Raw genomic sequence first — 17,510 nt, forward strand, 5'->3', positions numbered from 1 at the left:
AATTTAAACAATTGAAATGCTTGAGCTAAGTCAAGTTCCTAGCCATGCATCTAGGTACCCTGAACATTGACCCTGAGTTATCACCAGTAGCAGAAGAGTGGAACATGTAGAGCTCAAACTTTGAGTTGGATGTTAAATAAATAAATTTGATCCTGAATCTGGAAAAACTGAAACTGATTCAAGTTAATGTGTTTCACTATACCTTTAACCTCAAGAATGGCACTTCTTACCAGGAGGCAGTCGAGATATTGAAAGCACACTGTGAAGCCCAAGAATGAAATCTATGAGCCACTGCTTAGCCACTTGCAAACCACAGGTATGTGAAATGGAGGATCAGTGTTTAGATATTCAAACTGACCCAGATGCAACCACTACAAAGAAGACACAGAACATCTCATATTTCAATGCCCCAAACTAACATTCCCCAGACAACAATACAATATCTTTTCTCTATATGACTTATAGTCTTGTCCAGAGGCTCTTGCTGATTTCCTAAAGGCTGTGGGTCTTCTGCAAGAGACCAAGGACATTCGACTGATTGATTGTTTAGAGAATCTGGAGAAATCAGCCCAAGACAGCACCTACAAAACTGTCACGGCTGAGTAAATAGAAAGCTGGCCATCAGAGATGCTGTCGTTAATCATATGGCATCAAATGCCATTTGACAGACTTTTAAAGAACCTTGACATAAATCTCAACACAACTGTGAAACAAGCACATACACTTGAGATGGCCTGGCTACATTAAGAGGCATATCACACTGGGTCATCATTGATGGCACCTTTAAAATCATGGACAATCGCCATTGTAGAAGAGCATGTAGAACACAATGAACTTTCAACCCTGAATGTGGCCTGTCAAGAACAAGAAAATATTTCTTGTTTATTTTCTTTTTATCCAAGGAAGTTTTGTGATGCATCACATGCAAAGTGTTGGAAGATTATAAAATGAGAAATGTAGAAGTGAGACAGACATCATGGGTGGAAAAAACTATCATACTGGGTAGGTCAGGCTTGTGGAAAGAGTAAGGAAATACTAGCAAAAAGAATGTGGAAAGTAGAAGTGGATGAGTAGACTTTCGAGGAAGACCAAGAACAGGTGGGATAGATGGAATGAAGAAGGCACTGGAGGCAAGAGGAATGTCTATTGTGCAAGGAAGAGAGAATGCAAAAGATAGGAGTGAAGAAATTATGTATCCCAAAAGGATAGTCTTTTTGTCAGCTCCACAAATTATTTCAAGTGAATGAGGATGGGGAAGGGGGTGTCTTTGTAAAATGAAGAGGTGGGGTAAACCAGCATTGGCTGTCAAACCCTGCTATGGTGTTGTGTTATAATGCACTGCCTCTAAACCAAGTGGTATGGCAGGGGACATCCACAAGGTACTAAGATGGGAGGGGTACTGAATGAGTATTGGATGAATGTGGAATGAGTATAGAGTGATTGTGTGTTTTGACTTAGCCAGCCCCCTTACAAAGGGGCTTTTGGTATGTATTTACCTTGTTGTATTCTATGGGATGAGAGTTATGCTCGTAGTGACCCATTTTTGTATCTCTCCGCATCCAGTTTATTCTTAAAATTGTGTATAGTTTTGGCACTCACTGTTTCTCCGTTTAGTTTGTTCCAGACATCAATCACCCTATGTGGGAAGCTATTCTTTTTCAGGTCTCTTCTGTAACTGTCCTTCTTTAGCTTCTTTTCGTGTCCTCTTGTTTCTCTTCTGTCCCATTTTAATAAGTCATCTCTATCAAGAATTTCCATCCCTTTCATAATTCTGTAAATGATCAACAAATCACCTCTTTCTCTTCTCTGTTCCAGTGTTGATAGATGTAATTTCTCTAATCTTTGTTCGAACGTCAAATTTGATAGTGTAGGTGCCATTTTTGTCGCTGCTCTTTGGATTCTTTCTAATTTTCTTATGTTATTTTTTGTGCTCAGTGCCCATAGTGTTACAGCATACTCTAGTTTAGGTCTTATCAGTGTAACCACTATTTCCTTTACCATTTCTTCATCCATGTAGTTGAAGGCCATTTTCATTGATCTTAATAAGTTAAAAGTCTCTCCAAATAATTTGTTGACATGTTTATCAAGGGGTCAAGTCACTTGCAATGATCACACCCAAGTCCCTTTCTGAATTGACTTTTTTGACTTACCCATTTCCAATTTTATATTGACCTGATACTCTATTTTTGCTTTTTCCAAATTCCATTATGCTACATTTCTTATGTTGAAGTTCATCTCACATCTCTGAATCCATTTCCATATTTTGTCTAGGTCTTGTAGCGATCTGCGATCTTCTGTGCTTACTCTCTTAAGTAATTTGGCATCATCAGCAAAGAAGTTCATGTAACAAATTTACTTCCTCATCCATATAGTTTATACATATGGCAAACACTAAAGGAGCCAATACGGAGCCTTGCGGGATGCCACTCTTCACATCTTCCCAGTTCGAATTCTTGTCTCCAAGTGCCACTCTCATTTTTCTCCCAATTAAGAAGTCCTTTATCCATTCCAGTAGCTTACCTTGTATTCCTCCTATTATTAAATTTTTTCTTATTAATTTTTTATGTGGTACTTTGTCAAATGCCTTCTGCAAGTCCAAGGTGCAATCTGCCCAGCCATCTCTTTCTTGTATTATCTCAATTAATCTTGAGTAAAAGCATATTAAGTTTATGTTCCACAATCTTCCACCTCTAAAGCCAAATTGTTTAGGGTTAACTATTCTATTTTCTTCCAAGTATTTGGTCCATTTGTTTCTGATGTTTTTTTCGCATATTTTTGCTACTGTGTTTGTAAGGGATACCAGTGTGAAGTTTGTAGGATCTTTGTTTCCTCCTTTGTATATGGGTACTATGTTTGTATCTTTCCAATCTTGCTGTACCTTTCTTTCTGAGTGAGAAGTCTATTGTCTTGTATAATTTGTCTGTCAGTTCGTCTATACACTCTTTCAGTATTCAATTTGTAATTCCATCCAATTTCCTAACACCTAGGTTTTTTATTTGGTCTCTTATTTCTTTCTGTGTTACCTTTATTTCTTTCATTTTGGGGGATCTTTCTTGTTGTCCATCTTCCCACGTTTGTGAGCTCTCAATTGTAAAAACAGACTTGAAATGTCTGATCATAACTTCTGCCATTTCTGTGTCATCTATATATTCTTTATCTCCTTCATGCAGTTTTACTATTTCATGTTTATCCTTTAGTTTGTCATTTATATATCTGTAAAAGAGCTTAGGTTGATCCTTACATTTGTCTATATCTTTTTCATAATTTCTTTTTTCTTTCCTGCGTATATTCACATATTTGTTCTTAAGTTTTATATATGTGCGTATATTCACATATTTGTTCTTAAGTTTTATATATGTTTGCCACTTGGATGTTTTTTTTTTTTTTTTTTTTTTTTCTCCAGGCTTTGTCTTTAGCCTCACTGCACCTTTTGTTATACCAACACTTTATATACATATCTTTTTGTTTCTTCTTTGGTACATATTTATCTATCCCTTCCTTGTACTTTTCTTTGAATATGTTCCATTTGTCTTCATCTTTGTTTCCTCTTTGGAAAATTTATCCCAGTTTGTGTTTTGGAATTTTTTTCTTAGTTTTACAAAATCCATTTTGTTGTACATTAATCTTCCTTCTCTATGTTTATCATTCCTATCTACATTGTTTTGTTCTTTTAATTCAAACTCTATTAGTATATGGTCACTCTTTCCAATTGGTGTTTTATACTCCATTTTGTTCACAATATCTGGTTCAGAAGTTAATATTAAGTCTAGTTTTGACGGTTCCTCATTGTTTCTATATCTAGTATTTTCCTTCACCCATTGTGTTGTGGTGTATTCGATGGTCATATCCAGTAGACTGTTGCTCTCAAGTTCTCCCCCTTTTACTATCACTTCTTCCCAGATTATATCCTTTGCATTAAAATTGCCCATGATTACAATGTTACTACCCTCTTTCAGTAACTTGTTTAGCACATTCGTGTCTTCCAGTAATTTAGAATGATTGCTATCCGACCAGGCCTGTTTTTTTGGTGGTACATACACTGATACAAATGTTCTGCTTTTCATCTTTTTGTTTACAATTTTGATCATAACTAATTGCACATTGCCTTTGACTTTATTAATCTTTGTCACATTTAGACCCTTTTTGGTCAATATCATGACACCTCCTCCCTGCTTGTCTGTTCTATTTTTCACCCACTGGTTGTATAGACCTTGTCCAACTATACTTGTTGATAGAGATCCTTTCAGTTTTGTCTCTACAATTTCCATTATGTCAGGTTTCTCTATTTCTAGATAGTTGTTTAGTTCATTTATTACAGAGATTATGTCATTGATATTTGTGTATGCCACTTTTAGTTTCATATTTTCTTTTCTTTTTTGGTTTAAGTTTCCATTTTTTTGATGTACCATTTTTTCAGTCTCAAGTCCAGCACTCTAAAAAAAAACTCGTTTTTTTCCGTCTCTGTTCTTTTCTCATTTCTATCATTGGCTTCAATTCTGAGAGTTTTGTCTGTCTCAGAAAGTTTTCATTAAATACCATTGAATATATTACTACACTGATTGTATTTACCTAACTGTACTATACCAGAAAGGAGCAATGCTCATTGGATCCTGTCTTCTACTCCCTTATCATACCTAGCCTCAAATTCATATACAGTTAAAATTCAATCTATGTCATTGATTTTCAATTATCACATTTAAAATTTAATTCATGTATTGTTCCAGCTTGGGCTGTGTCTCCTAAGCCATTCCAAGTATTTATGCATCTACATGGGAAACTGTCCTTCTTCATATCCTTTAGTCATGTAGTCTCTCTTAATTTTTCATGACCTCTTAAAACCTTTCTATTCTTAATCAAGAGATCTATTCTGTCAATGTAATCTACCCATTTTAGTGACCTGAATACTGTAATCATATCACATCTTTCTCTTTTATCTTTCAAAACTGACAGACCCAGTGCTTTTAGTCTTTCCTCAAATGGTTTATATGCCAGGCTTGGGACCAGTTTAGTTGCTACCCTTTGTCTATACCTTACTGTAGTCTACAGGAAAGGAGCAATGTTTGTTGGCTCCTATTTTCTAATATTTCATTATATATATATACCTGGCCTCAAATTCATGTACAGTTCCAGCTTAATCTATATCCATGATTTTTAATTATCATATTTAGATTTGAACTTGTCTACTGTTTGAGCTTGGGCTATATCACCTTCTAAGCCAGCGATTCCCAAACTATGGGTCGCGAAGTGTTCAAGAATGGATCGCGAGACCTTGTTAGAAAAAAAAAAATAATAATTTCAATTAAAAGCTTCCCTACACATTGTGTGTTCAATAAAAGAAAACTTTCGAAATTGCTTTTTGATGCTTGGGTCGCCACATCTTCACCAGATCTGGATTTGGGTCGCAGACAAAAAAAGTTTGGGAACCACTGTTCTAAGTATTTATGCATCTATATGGAAAACTGACCACTTAAACCCCTCCCGTCTTTAAACAGGAGATATCTTTGTCAATGCAGTCTATCCCCTTTAGTGATCTGAATAATGTAATCATATCATCTCTTTCTCTTCGATCTTTCAAAGTTTTTAGACCCAGTGCTATTACTCTTTCTTCATATGGTTTATCTGCCAAACTGGGGACCAGTATGGTTGCTGCCATTTATATTCTCTCGATCTTGCTTATCTTCACTCTGTGTGGGGACCATACTACTAACTCATATTTTAGTCTTGGATGGATCATGGTTTCAATGACTTTTTTCATCATCTCTTCATCCATACAGTGAAACACCACTTTGATCTTCTGCAGTAGTCTGTATGTCTCTCCCACAATCCTGCTGATATGTCTGTCAGGTGACAGGTTGTCTTTTATCAACACTCCCAAATCTTTCTCCTCTTGCTTTTGTAATGGGTTCACTTCCTAAGAAATATCTTAACCACTTCAATACGGGACTTAAATCTCGCGGGCAGCAGCCAATGCCAGCCGTACGACGTAACAAAATAATATTCGCATCATAAAATATAGTCGCCGCTTATATCGATCGTTCTCTCTTTCACCCGCGAATTTTGAAAACCACAGAGAATGGGATTAAGGGCGCATTTGGGAGAATGTAAAAACACAGGGGCGACTACAATAAATATAATCAAGACGCCGATATGGCAGCGTCGCGAATCCACTTGCTCCTCATGACGCCTACGTGTGCGGCACCGTATGGAAGGGGTTAAGGATGGTCTTTTGTCTCTATTGCCCTTTCTAGTACTTTGCATTTTTTGGTATTGCATTTCATTTCCCATTATTGGCTCCATGCAAAAATAGTGTCTAGATCTTTTTGTAATAATCTACCATCCTCCTCATTTTTCACTCTTCTCATTTTTGCATCACCTGCAAACATGTTGGCATAGATTGTTGTTCCATCATGTCATTGACATAGACAAGAATATTCTTTTGATCTTGTTTATATTATTCACTCTGTGTATTTACCTAGTTGTATCTTACGGGAAGGGGAGCTACACTCGTAATGTCCCACCTTTGTATCTCACAGTGTCTAGTTTGCTCTTCATGTATGGTTTTTGCACACGCTATTGTTTCATCCAGTTTATTCCAAGTGTCCACCACTCTGTGTGGAAAACCGTTCTTCTTCAGATCTCTTCTATAACTATCTTTTTTGAGTTTCTTTCCATGTCCTCTTGTGTTTCTCTTGTCCCAATTTAACAAGTCCTCTCTATCAAGTATTTCCGTGCCCTTCATGATTCTATAGATGGTCAGTAGGTCGCCTCTCTCTCTTCTTTGCTCCAAAGTCGGTAACTCCAATTTAGCCAGTCTTTCTTCATATGACAAGTCTGAAGGAGCTGAAGCCATTTTTGTAGTTGCTCTCTGGATTCTTTCAATTTTCTTTATATTCTTTTTGGTACTGGGTGACCATACCACTGACACATATTCCAGTTTTGGACAGATCAGGGTTTTGATTTTTTGATTTTTTTTTCATAATTTCTTCATCTGTACAGTGAAAATTGTATTTGATTTCCACAATGATGGCTTACATTTACCTAGTTGTATTTTATGGGATGGGGAGCTATGCTTGTGGTGTCCCGCCTTTGTATCTCGCAGTGTCTAGTTTGCTCTTAAACTTATGAATGGTTTTTGCGCACACTATTTTTTTTTATCCAGTTTGTTCCAAGTGTCCACCACTCTATGTGGAGAGTAATCAACACTGGAAAGATTCAAAGGTCACTTCCAATCTTGCAATTTGTTTTATGTAGGATGTGCAACCTTTTGAGAAAAAAAAATGTAACAAGTTAATCAATCTAATATAGTTTCATTCAATATTATATTTAACAAGTGCAATAAAACTGACTAAACTCTATTTTTTTCATACAATGATGTGGCATGCCACTTTGATCTCCAAATCTAACATCCTGAAATGAATCTAATCCTGATTCTAGCAACCATCACTGAAAGTAGGAACTCATGGCCAACTGTTGCAACTCTGTTCAGGGCACACATGTGGACAATTGGATAAACAGAGAGAACACAATAAAATGCAGACAATTTGGATTTTGAATTGAGTAAACCATTTTCACTTGGTTATGCTGGTTTCTAGTTGATAAAACACAAGAAAAAACAAAGAAAAGAGTGTAAAGGATTGGAGGTGAAGGACAAAACATATATTCTATCATTCCTGGTTCATCTGACCAAAGCAACTACATGGTTTGATTTTCAAAATACTCTTTTTGGAACAAACATTGGAAAAAAATTAGCCCTAATTTGTGACATGGAATATTAGAATATTATCATAAGATATCTAATGACACATTTTTGGGCTGAAACCTTGTTTACCATTAACTAAATACTAGTGCACAATACATAGTTCTTCATCTGACCATATTAAATTATGTGAAATTTGGTCTCCCAAAGTCATGGGGAGCCACTAATCACAAGAATTTGTAGCTGTTAGTGGCTATGAATTTTTGTTAGCTATGACCAAAAGTTATGACAAGCAGGACAGTTCCTGATATTTGTAATCATTATGACTATGACTTAAGGAAAATTCAGTGCATATTATACACAAAAGATATTTCTTTTTATGTTTTTCTTGCCTATACCATTATATATAACTGTGTATTACACATACATAAATGAATGTAATAGTACAGTAGATCAGTAACATGCAGATTAGGTTGAATAGTATATAGTCAATGGTAGGATTGTCTTATGGTTGTTAGTGTGCCCACTGAGTTACTGATATACTACACTAAGAGTCTTCTGTATATCATAAGCTCAAATTCACTGGAACATATGTAACTTTGAACTAGATTCCAAATGCAGGTGAATATGTAACACTTTTATAAGGCCAGATATAACATAGAACTAATTGGCTGGTGGTTTAGAGAAAACTCAGGATGTACAAGAATACTTTGTTTCTCTAATGTTTCACCTGATTGGTTTCCTTAGAGAGCAGTCTCTCTGAGGAAACCAACCAGGCAAAATATTATAAAAATAAAGAGCTCCTGTACATCCTGAGTTTTCTCTACACCATCTAACATTCATTCTGTCTCTCTACACTGCAATATAATACATTGTTGAGTTACATTTTGTAAATTTACAATGAAAAAAAATTCCCAAAATACATATGTGACTACAAACTAGCCTTTTTAGATTATTAACTGGGTGGGTTGTTGTTGGGGAAGTGGAATAACAGTAATAATATTCATTCTTGATTTAAAATTTTCACAAACTGGAAACCTGCAGCCCCACAGTGAGAAGCAGTGGTTCTCAGGTTCTCCCACAGATCTCTGTGCTAACAAACACTGAACAACTGTATTAGTTGTCTCATTGGTGGGAAGTTGTTAGCTCTCCTTATATGAAAAGGTGGGGGATAGTAAAGTTGAAAGATCTTGGGCCAGATCTAGAAACTGAGTGCTTCCCTTGGGGCTGTGTCTCCAGATGGAGGAAAGGGTGTTGATAGGTTTTCAAAATGGGCAGTGAGGAAAGGATTCTCTTTGACATCTGTATCACAGGATCAGAACAAACAGGTACCCATCATTGGTCCCAGGTGGCTCTAACATCATGACAAAAGAATAAGAATCATTAGTGTAAATAAATGTGGTTGGATGGAAGTTGCAATTTATGAAATAGTTCATGGACTTTGTTCTAGATAAGGACAAGTAAATTTAAGAAGGTGAAAGAGTGAACTCCATCCTGAGGGGGATTTTGACTGATTGAGACCCCTGTCAGGCCAGAATGTCTCTCTTAGTTGCATGAAACTGCCTGCTCTTTACTTGATCAATATCCATAAAGTATATCACAATGTTTAAGGGTTTAACTGATGCTGGTGTTAATGCTTCTTTAATTCTACCTCTGATAGGGGCTGTAAATTATGATGGTAATAATGCCATATTGGCTGTAGTGATGAGAGTATAGTGGGGTAATTTCTAGTTATAGTATCCCTACTAATGCTGGCAATAAGTGTGACAACAGTGGTAGTAGTGGTGGTAATAGATGATGAGGGTGAAGGTAGGAGAGGTGGCTCTGACAGTGGGGGTTCACTATGATTCTTGCTAATAGGTGATGGTACACGAGTGGTGATGCTGAAGAATGCTGGGGATTTGCTTTTGCAACTCAAAGTTTGAAATGAAAGAATGGCAATGAAGATATGTTCAGAAAAAAATGAAGGAAATGTGATGGGTGGATGTATTCTATTTTATCTAAATAAATGATTGAAATATTTGTCAGCATTATTATACTTTAGCCAATTATGTAATGATAACTGTAGTCTGGAAGCACCACTCCTAGGATTTTGGGTAATGTTTACTATTTAGATACTGATGTTGTAGAGCTTCAGTCAGTGAGAACAACTAAGGCCAGTCAGGTTCTTGTTCAATGATTTTTTTGTTTTCTTCACAGTCAGGGGAAAGATTCTAGCCATTCTGGCACGTTATAAATGTTATAAATGTAATTTTAGGTTAGATGCCTTGGAGAAATGAAATTCAATAGCACCAATGAATTGCACTGAATGGACTGAAACAACCATGTGTACACATGAAAATATGGTACATAAGATCTACACATAATCAATGGGTAATGTTTCACAGATAAAGTTACATTCTGTTCATATAGAAAAGATGACAAAAGGTGAATGGTTCCAGATTTATTCAACAAAAAACTTATTGTTAACATGTATTCAATACACTATCAACAGACAGGATAATTTTAGAAGTGCTCACACATCTACAGTACTATACTCCATTTGTGACAGTTAGACACTAAAGGTGTGATCACTTGTTTTTTATCAGTGGAAGCTTCTTGATTAGAGGGATTTTAATAATGAGTTTAAGTTATAGAATGTGGAGATCTAAGCATTCATTGAGATTTGAAGTATGTAAATCAAACTGGAAACAGATTACTGAAGCTCCCACTAATGTACAGCTTCAGTGCCAGACTGCCATGGATGGGCTGAGGTACAGGTTTTTTGGGGCTGGTATGTGTTGAGCATTTACTGCTTCATAGTTTTAGATAGAAGACAAAAACTTCAAGGCGAGTATTTCCAAAGAATAATAATCATGAACCATCATAATCATATGACGGTCTTTACAAAATGGGAACATCATCACAAATTTGATGAGTTTGGAACAGACTGGGTAGTTAATGAATGGGGGAAAAAGGTTCTGAAAGGTAAAGTTGATGCTTCATTGAAGGGTTCTACTGTAAGTAAAGTGTTGAATCTCAGACATGTATGGATAATTTGGTAAATAAAATTGGCTACGCTTATCACATCTAATATCCTGGTTAGTGTAGTGGTACATGAGTCAAAACTTTAATTAATAGGATGAGGGGAATGCGGTTAGTTATTGGTAAGGGTGTATCTAGAAGTTAATGGGATAGTTAGCATTAATGAGTGGATGGTTAGTGTGGTGGCGTGTGAGGTGACCACAGCGGTCGGGCTACAGACAAGTGCAGATACACAACGAAGACACGGGCGACTGGACGCCACACATACAGAATACTGCTGGGGGCGGAGCTTTCCTATGCCCACCCACGCCCTTGTGTCTTTTTTTGGCTGTGCCCTTTGGGATGCTCACAGCATGCTCATCAAGCATAACCTAACACCCGGACCATGAAAATTCATTAGACTATACTTCTAGTTTTGGTGATTCAATTTCCTTGAAAGCCAATTGGCCCATCCCGTGCGTGCAAACTAGACAACAACATCATCATGCAAATGCATAGATAGGGCAGCCTGAGCTACTCCCAGAGGGAACAGGCCAAGCGTGGGTGTGCGATGGGAGCCCCCGTGACGTGTGACAAGCGTGTACGTTGACTAACCCTACTGTAACCGTGCCATCCTCGCCGGGGCTGAAGAAGCAGGGGACGGCAGGAGAGAGGGAGAAAAACTTTAGTTCCACAGACACACACAAATACATTCAATATCCACATCACTCGTTGATTATTTTCCTTTTTTTTCACATGTTCAAAATAGTGACTCTTCCAATAAATTCTACTGCTACTTAATTTTCTTTTATTTCTTCTTATATTTCATTTCCATATTCACATCATACCACACCTGCCCCTTTTTGTGATTCTGAGATCTATTAACATTTTCAATTTTTTAAATTCATCTCTTTCATCTTCTTATTATCATTTTCCTCATTTTCCTGAGTGCTTTCTATATTTCCTAATATATATCTTTTATTTTTGTAAAGTCGTTTCTTCTACCCTCATCTGCATGTATTTTCTTTAATTTTGCTTTGCTTTATCTATATTTACACTTCTAATATCTGGATCATTCCACTCTAATGTATATCCAAATGCTGATATACTTTATCACCATGGCCCTAATTTAATGTGGAGTAGGACTTACACAACACAGTAGCTGAGGTATTAATATTTAGTCTTTTTGATTAAATCTAATCACCAATCTAACTGCTCCTTCTCCTTCTCTTTTTCCACCCTCCTACACCCCCTCCTGGCCCTCCCTCTCCAGTAATTTTTTATTTCTCTCCCTACAGTCTTAATTTGTTAGATATATGGCAACTAAACTGAAGACTATTGATGGTCTCTATTTAATTTCCTTTATGAAACATATACCAAACTCAAATAACAATAATCACTTATCTAGAAGATAAAAATTTCATTTGGACTTTTTACATGTTCATCAAAGCTAAAAATTTCAGACAAACAACCTATTGGATATCCCTCATGTGCATCAAATGAAACTGCTAGTATTCCTATTGAATGGACTAGTTTAATTTTTTGTATATATTTCATGTACTGTCATCTCTTTCTGATCTCCATTCTATCAAACATATGTACTTTATTAAAGCTTTTTCTTGGTCGAGGTACACACAGTCCACTCACTCCTCTCTCTCTTGCAGCACATCAATCTTGAGTAAAGGATTACAAGGTTTGATACACATGACCTTCCAGATCTGAAGACAAATTGACTATCTGTCAGAATGTTCATTTCTTCAAGATATTTGGGCCTTTGATCTTTTATAATCCTTTCACATAATATCACTATTGTGCTGGTCAGTGATACTAGCCTATAATTTAGTGGTGTGTGTGTGTGTGTGTGTGTGTGTGTGTGTGTGTGTGTGTGTGTGTGTGTGTGTGTGATTCACCACGGTCTTGAATCATGTGTTGAATTCATGATCAACAGCTATCACCCTCCCAGATGAGAGCTTAGAGCTCACATATTGCCCAATCTATGGGTAATGTTCTGATTTTACACCCCCCAACTCCTTGCCCATGAGAGTTTGAGTCCCAGCTTGCAGTGCAGTGATGATGAAAGTTACTGTGTATCCTTGAGCAATAGTTGAAATTTTGGACAATTTATTCAAAGCTAAAATTTGGAGGTAGACTCCTACATACTTGCTAATTTCAAAGGAATGAATTTTGTGATTGGAATGAGTACATACATATACCAAGGCTTTTTCCCCCTTACAAGGGAGGTAGCCAAAAAGGAAAAGACATAAAATCATTCCCACCCATTCCATCCCTGAATACACTCCACACCCCTCCACCCTCCCTTTCATCTTTGCACCTCCTGGATGAATGTAGTAGTTTCAGAGGGATTAGCTTGTTAAGTGTAGTTGGGAAGGCTTATGGGAGGATCTTGATTGAGAGGATTAGGAGAGGAACAGAGGGCGTAATTGGTGAGGAACAGTGTGGATTTAGGACGGGTAGAGGTTGTGTAGATCAGATTTTTGTGGTAAGACAGATATGTGAGAAAGCTATAGGAAAGGGGAACAATGTTTTTTTGGCCTTTATGGACCTGGAAAAGGCTTACGATAGGGTAGACAGAAAGGCACTGTGGGAGGTTTTGCGGATATACGGGATAGGAGGAAAGCTTCTAGGAGCTGTCAAGAGTTTTTATGAGAGTAGTAGAGCTTGTGTCAGGATTAGAAATGGAGAGAGTGAGTGGTTCGAGGTAAAGGTGGGACTTCATCAAGGATGCGTTATGTCGCCCTGGCTGTTCAACTTATACATGGATGGGATAGTGCGAGAGGTAAATGCAAGGGTAGTGGGTCAGGGATTGGAGATGGTTAAAGAAAATGGAGAAAAGTGGGAGGTGAGCTAGTTGTTGTTTGCAGACGACACTGCGCTAGTGGCAGGATCGGAGGAGGGATTGAGGAAGTTGGTGACAGAGTTTGGGAGAGTGTGTGATAGAAGAAAGCTGAAGATAAATGTGGGTAAAAGTAAGGTGATGAGATGTACAAGGGGTGAAAGTGGCAGTAGTCTGGACGTGAGCATTAAGGGAGAGCAACTGGAGGAAGTGGATAGTTTTAGATACTTGGTTGCAAATGTGGCAGGAAAAGGTTGAGTGAAGATGTAGGTAGAATGTAGATTGAGAGAAGCGAGTAAATGCCTTGGTGGATTAAAAAGTGTAATGAGAAATAGACATTTGGGAATGGATGCTAAAAGGAGACTATATGAAGGAGTGATTGTGCCAACAGCACTGTATGGGTTTGAGATGAGGTGTCTGAGAAGTATGATGGGGGTTACTAGGCTGGATAGAGTGAGAAATGGGGAGGTGAGGAGGAGAACAGGGGTGGAAAGGGAGTTGGGAGATAGGGTTGATGAAAGAGTATTGGGATGGTTTGGACACATGGAAAGAATGAGTGAGGAAAGACTAGTAAAAGAGGTATGGAAGGCAGATGTGGAGGGAGTGAACATGAAGGGACGTCCTAGGATGAGGTGGATGGATGGGGTGAAGGGGGCTTTGGGGAAGAGGGGAATGTCTGTTGAGGAAGGACGGGAGAGGACAGAAGACAGGGGTGAATGGAGAATGGTTGTATATGGATGATGTTGTGATGCATGAGGTGGAATGGGTGTGGGGATGGGGGTGAGGTAGTGTGTGTGAGCAAATTTTGATGCAGCCCGAAGGGATTTCTCTCCGTCTTCTCCTTTTATGCATGGGGGGATGGAGAGGGGGGTCGCCGATTTAATGAAGCAGCCTTGCTGTGGATGTGCTGTGTCTTGCGACACTGCTTCTGACCCAGGGCAGTGGACAAGGTGCAGGGATGACCCGTCATCCAGGAGGTGCAAAGATTGGAATGAGTAAAAAATAAATAGTTAAGAGCCAGAATGCTATAAAAATAATGAATAATAATCATAATAAATGAATGATTGATTATTTGTCTGAAAACAAGTCTCCATAGCACAAAAAGCACAAGCTTTGAGCTCAGAGTCCGGGTTGAGCTCACCCCAGACTCCTATTGCTCAAACCTCCTGCACTTAAGAGATATGAAGACTTGACTGTACACCAAATTTACTATACCAGTAACCTGTTTCTTCATCCAATCTTACCAAATATACATTTTATTTTTGTTGTTTATCCATAAATAACTATTACTTGACAGTTTAAATGATCTTCATCAGCAAGTCATGGAACACTGGTAAACAAATGTTTTGCATTACCAGTGCCATCTATTGGTACATCTCGCAATTGATGAAAAAGGGCAGTTAAAAACAAAAGAAAAATAAATGGTACTTGTGGTATTTTGTTTTTAAAAATACATTCGCATGAAGCACACACATGATAAGATGATTTTAACACTTTACATAAGAAATACATCAGAAACTTGGGCCAAAATTAACACAATATATATGAAAAAGTTTAGATTTTTTGGTCACAAATAAGGGGTAGACTTTTACATATTGTCGACAATTACTTGAGGATATCAGTGTTTCAGCCCTGGGTGGGAATCAAACTGAAACCACTGAATTAGTGGTCATGAATAGTACCACTGCACTGTTGAGCCTGTGCATGTGTGTAAATTCATTACTACATACTAAATGTTTTATTCCCCTCATAAGGGAGTAACTTAATCAGAGCAATATGACATCCATACCATACTCATGAAATAATTATTCATTGCCCCTTCCATCCTAGTAACTTGTGAATGAAGTCATCTTTGTCCCTGCCACAGTGCTTGGGTCAAAATCAATGCAGTGAGACACAGTAGGGCCCAAACACCAAAGCTAGTTTCCTTCACTGCCTCATAATATGGTCGCCCCTGCTCATTTACTCAAAATAATTTATGGAGCTGACATGATTATCTCTTTGGACCATATCATTGCATCCATTTACAACCATTCTCCATTCACTCCTATCTTTTGCACATGCTCCTCCTAGCTCAATAGACATCTCTCTAACATACAGTGCTTCCTTTACTCCACCCATCTACCTTATTCTTGGCCTTTCTCTTAATTTCACTCCACCCACTTCTGCTTCTCACAATCTAGCAAAAGTCTTTCCTCACTTGTTCTTTCAATATGAAGAAACGATCTCGGCACAATTTGATCTACCCTATCTGACAACTTTCTGTCCCCATTCTGCCTGATCTCCATGTTTCTCACACAATCCATCCTTGTAACAACTACAATACTTCTCAAATACTTCATCTCATACACATTAAGGCTCTTCTTTTTGTATTCACTCTGATACCAATCTATCATAACACTTTTCATTCCTCCCAAACAATTGTTTGCCTCCTTTATTCTGTAAATCACTTTCACCTCCTTTCTTCTATTCTCTGCCACATATAACCCCATATATCAAACTTTCCACTTTCTCTAGCCTTTATCTCTTAAACTCACCCCAACTCACCACCACCATCACTACTTGTACATATTGCCCCTTTCCTTCAATTAATAAAAGAATAGCTACACATGCCAGGAGAGGGAGAAATAACACTTGTAAACTGTATATTTACTATATACCCTATTTCACCATTCTCTCTCTCTCATTCTTTCTTTTGGTGCATATCTGGTGCATTTGGTTCAGATATCAGTATCAACTATAACTTCTATGTATAGCCAATTCAAATTTTTCTAATGTAATCAACTATGATAAAAAAAAAACCCATTAAATTCTTGCACTTCCTCAGGACTGAATCCGACTGTTTTATGTGAGGAAAAGAACCAAAAGGTAAATGGGTGTATATGTATATATATGTGGTGATGAGAACCTCAATATTCATTTCACTGTTTCCTTACTTATCTCTCTCTCTCTCTCCTCTCACACACACATTCTCCCTCTCTCTGATTAAACTTGGATAACCTGTGAAGGTGGTACATAAATAATATTGGCAGGGGGACAGATATCTACACACTATATAAATCAAAGAACATTGGTTATGAAGTATTTGCATTAATGGTTAACCCTATACAATTATACAGAAAATAGTCTTTACCATCTGTGTGCTACCTTTCTGATCTTATGTGGTCATCCATTCAAATCCATCACCATCATGAAATTCATATGGCACCTGGTTTGAAGGTTAACCCTTTGAGGACAACAGGTTTCTTTAAAGTTGAATGAAATAATCTATTTTTATAAAAAAAAAAAAAAAAAAAAAAAAAAAAAACCCACACACATACACACACAAAACAGTCTGCTTCACTGGAAACAGTTGAGGGGTGCTAATGCTGGCTGGTTCAATTGAAACAGAAAATTGCTCAACAATGCTATCCTCATATTGCCCTCAACCCTTCTTCAGGGGACTTTTTTGAGTTTCCAGATATAGATAATGCTGTACTTCTATCTTGAGGAGAAGAGTCATGAGCAAAGCCTTTCTTCTATGTTCTGGAATATCTACATACCCCCCCAACTACTACCCAACAGTGTTCTTCCTGCTGCTTATTCTTTTTTTTTCTGGTATTTTGGTACTTTTTAATAAATCCCCCACACATCTTTAATAAGGTGCCTAATTGTCTCCGCACATTGCTGTGCAAATTGAATTAATACTGAGAGTTCAGTATCCAGGTGGTGAGTATATAGTATATTATGGTTTCGATATGGGCCTTGTAGTGCCATATGACCAGTGTTAACGCAATGCTTCATACAGTGCATCAGTCACCTTCAAAGAAGTCTTGCAAACCCCAGTCAAATTAGATTATAAAGTCAACTTTTGTGTGTAGGAGGCTGACCTGATCCTGGAATTAAAGGATACCTAATCTAACTTAAACTGGCTGTGTTATATTGGCAGCAAATTTGATGTTTCTCAGCTTTTCCAAA

General features: G+C 37.5%; 1 protein-coding gene across 24 annotated transcripts in view; it reads right to left on the reverse strand.

The window, feature by feature from the left end:
- Nucleotides 1-17,510, reverse strand: part of Cadps (calcium-dependent secretion activator 1) — a 1,142,346-nt gene that overhangs the window by 212,212 nt on the left and 912,624 nt on the right. For 18 of the 24 annotated variants that reach the window (XM_076212572.1, XM_076212575.1, XM_076212566.1 and 15 more), the window contains one exon: nt 11,315-11,344. The exons of the other annotated variants lie outside the window; for them this stretch is intronic. In XM_076212572.1, coding sequence (XP_076068687.1) covers nt 11,315-11,344 — 30 coding nt within the window. The remainder of the gene's footprint in view (nt 1-11,314; nt 11,345-17,510) is intronic. 24 annotated transcript variants of the gene reach the window in all.

This window comes from Oratosquilla oratoria, chromosome 30 (assembly GCF_046742065.1).
Source record: "Oratosquilla oratoria isolate Oo_2021 chromosome 30, ASM4674206v1, whole genome shotgun sequence".
In the NCBI taxonomy this organism is placed as follows: domain Eukaryota; kingdom Metazoa; phylum Arthropoda; class Malacostraca; order Stomatopoda; family Squillidae; genus Oratosquilla; species Oratosquilla oratoria.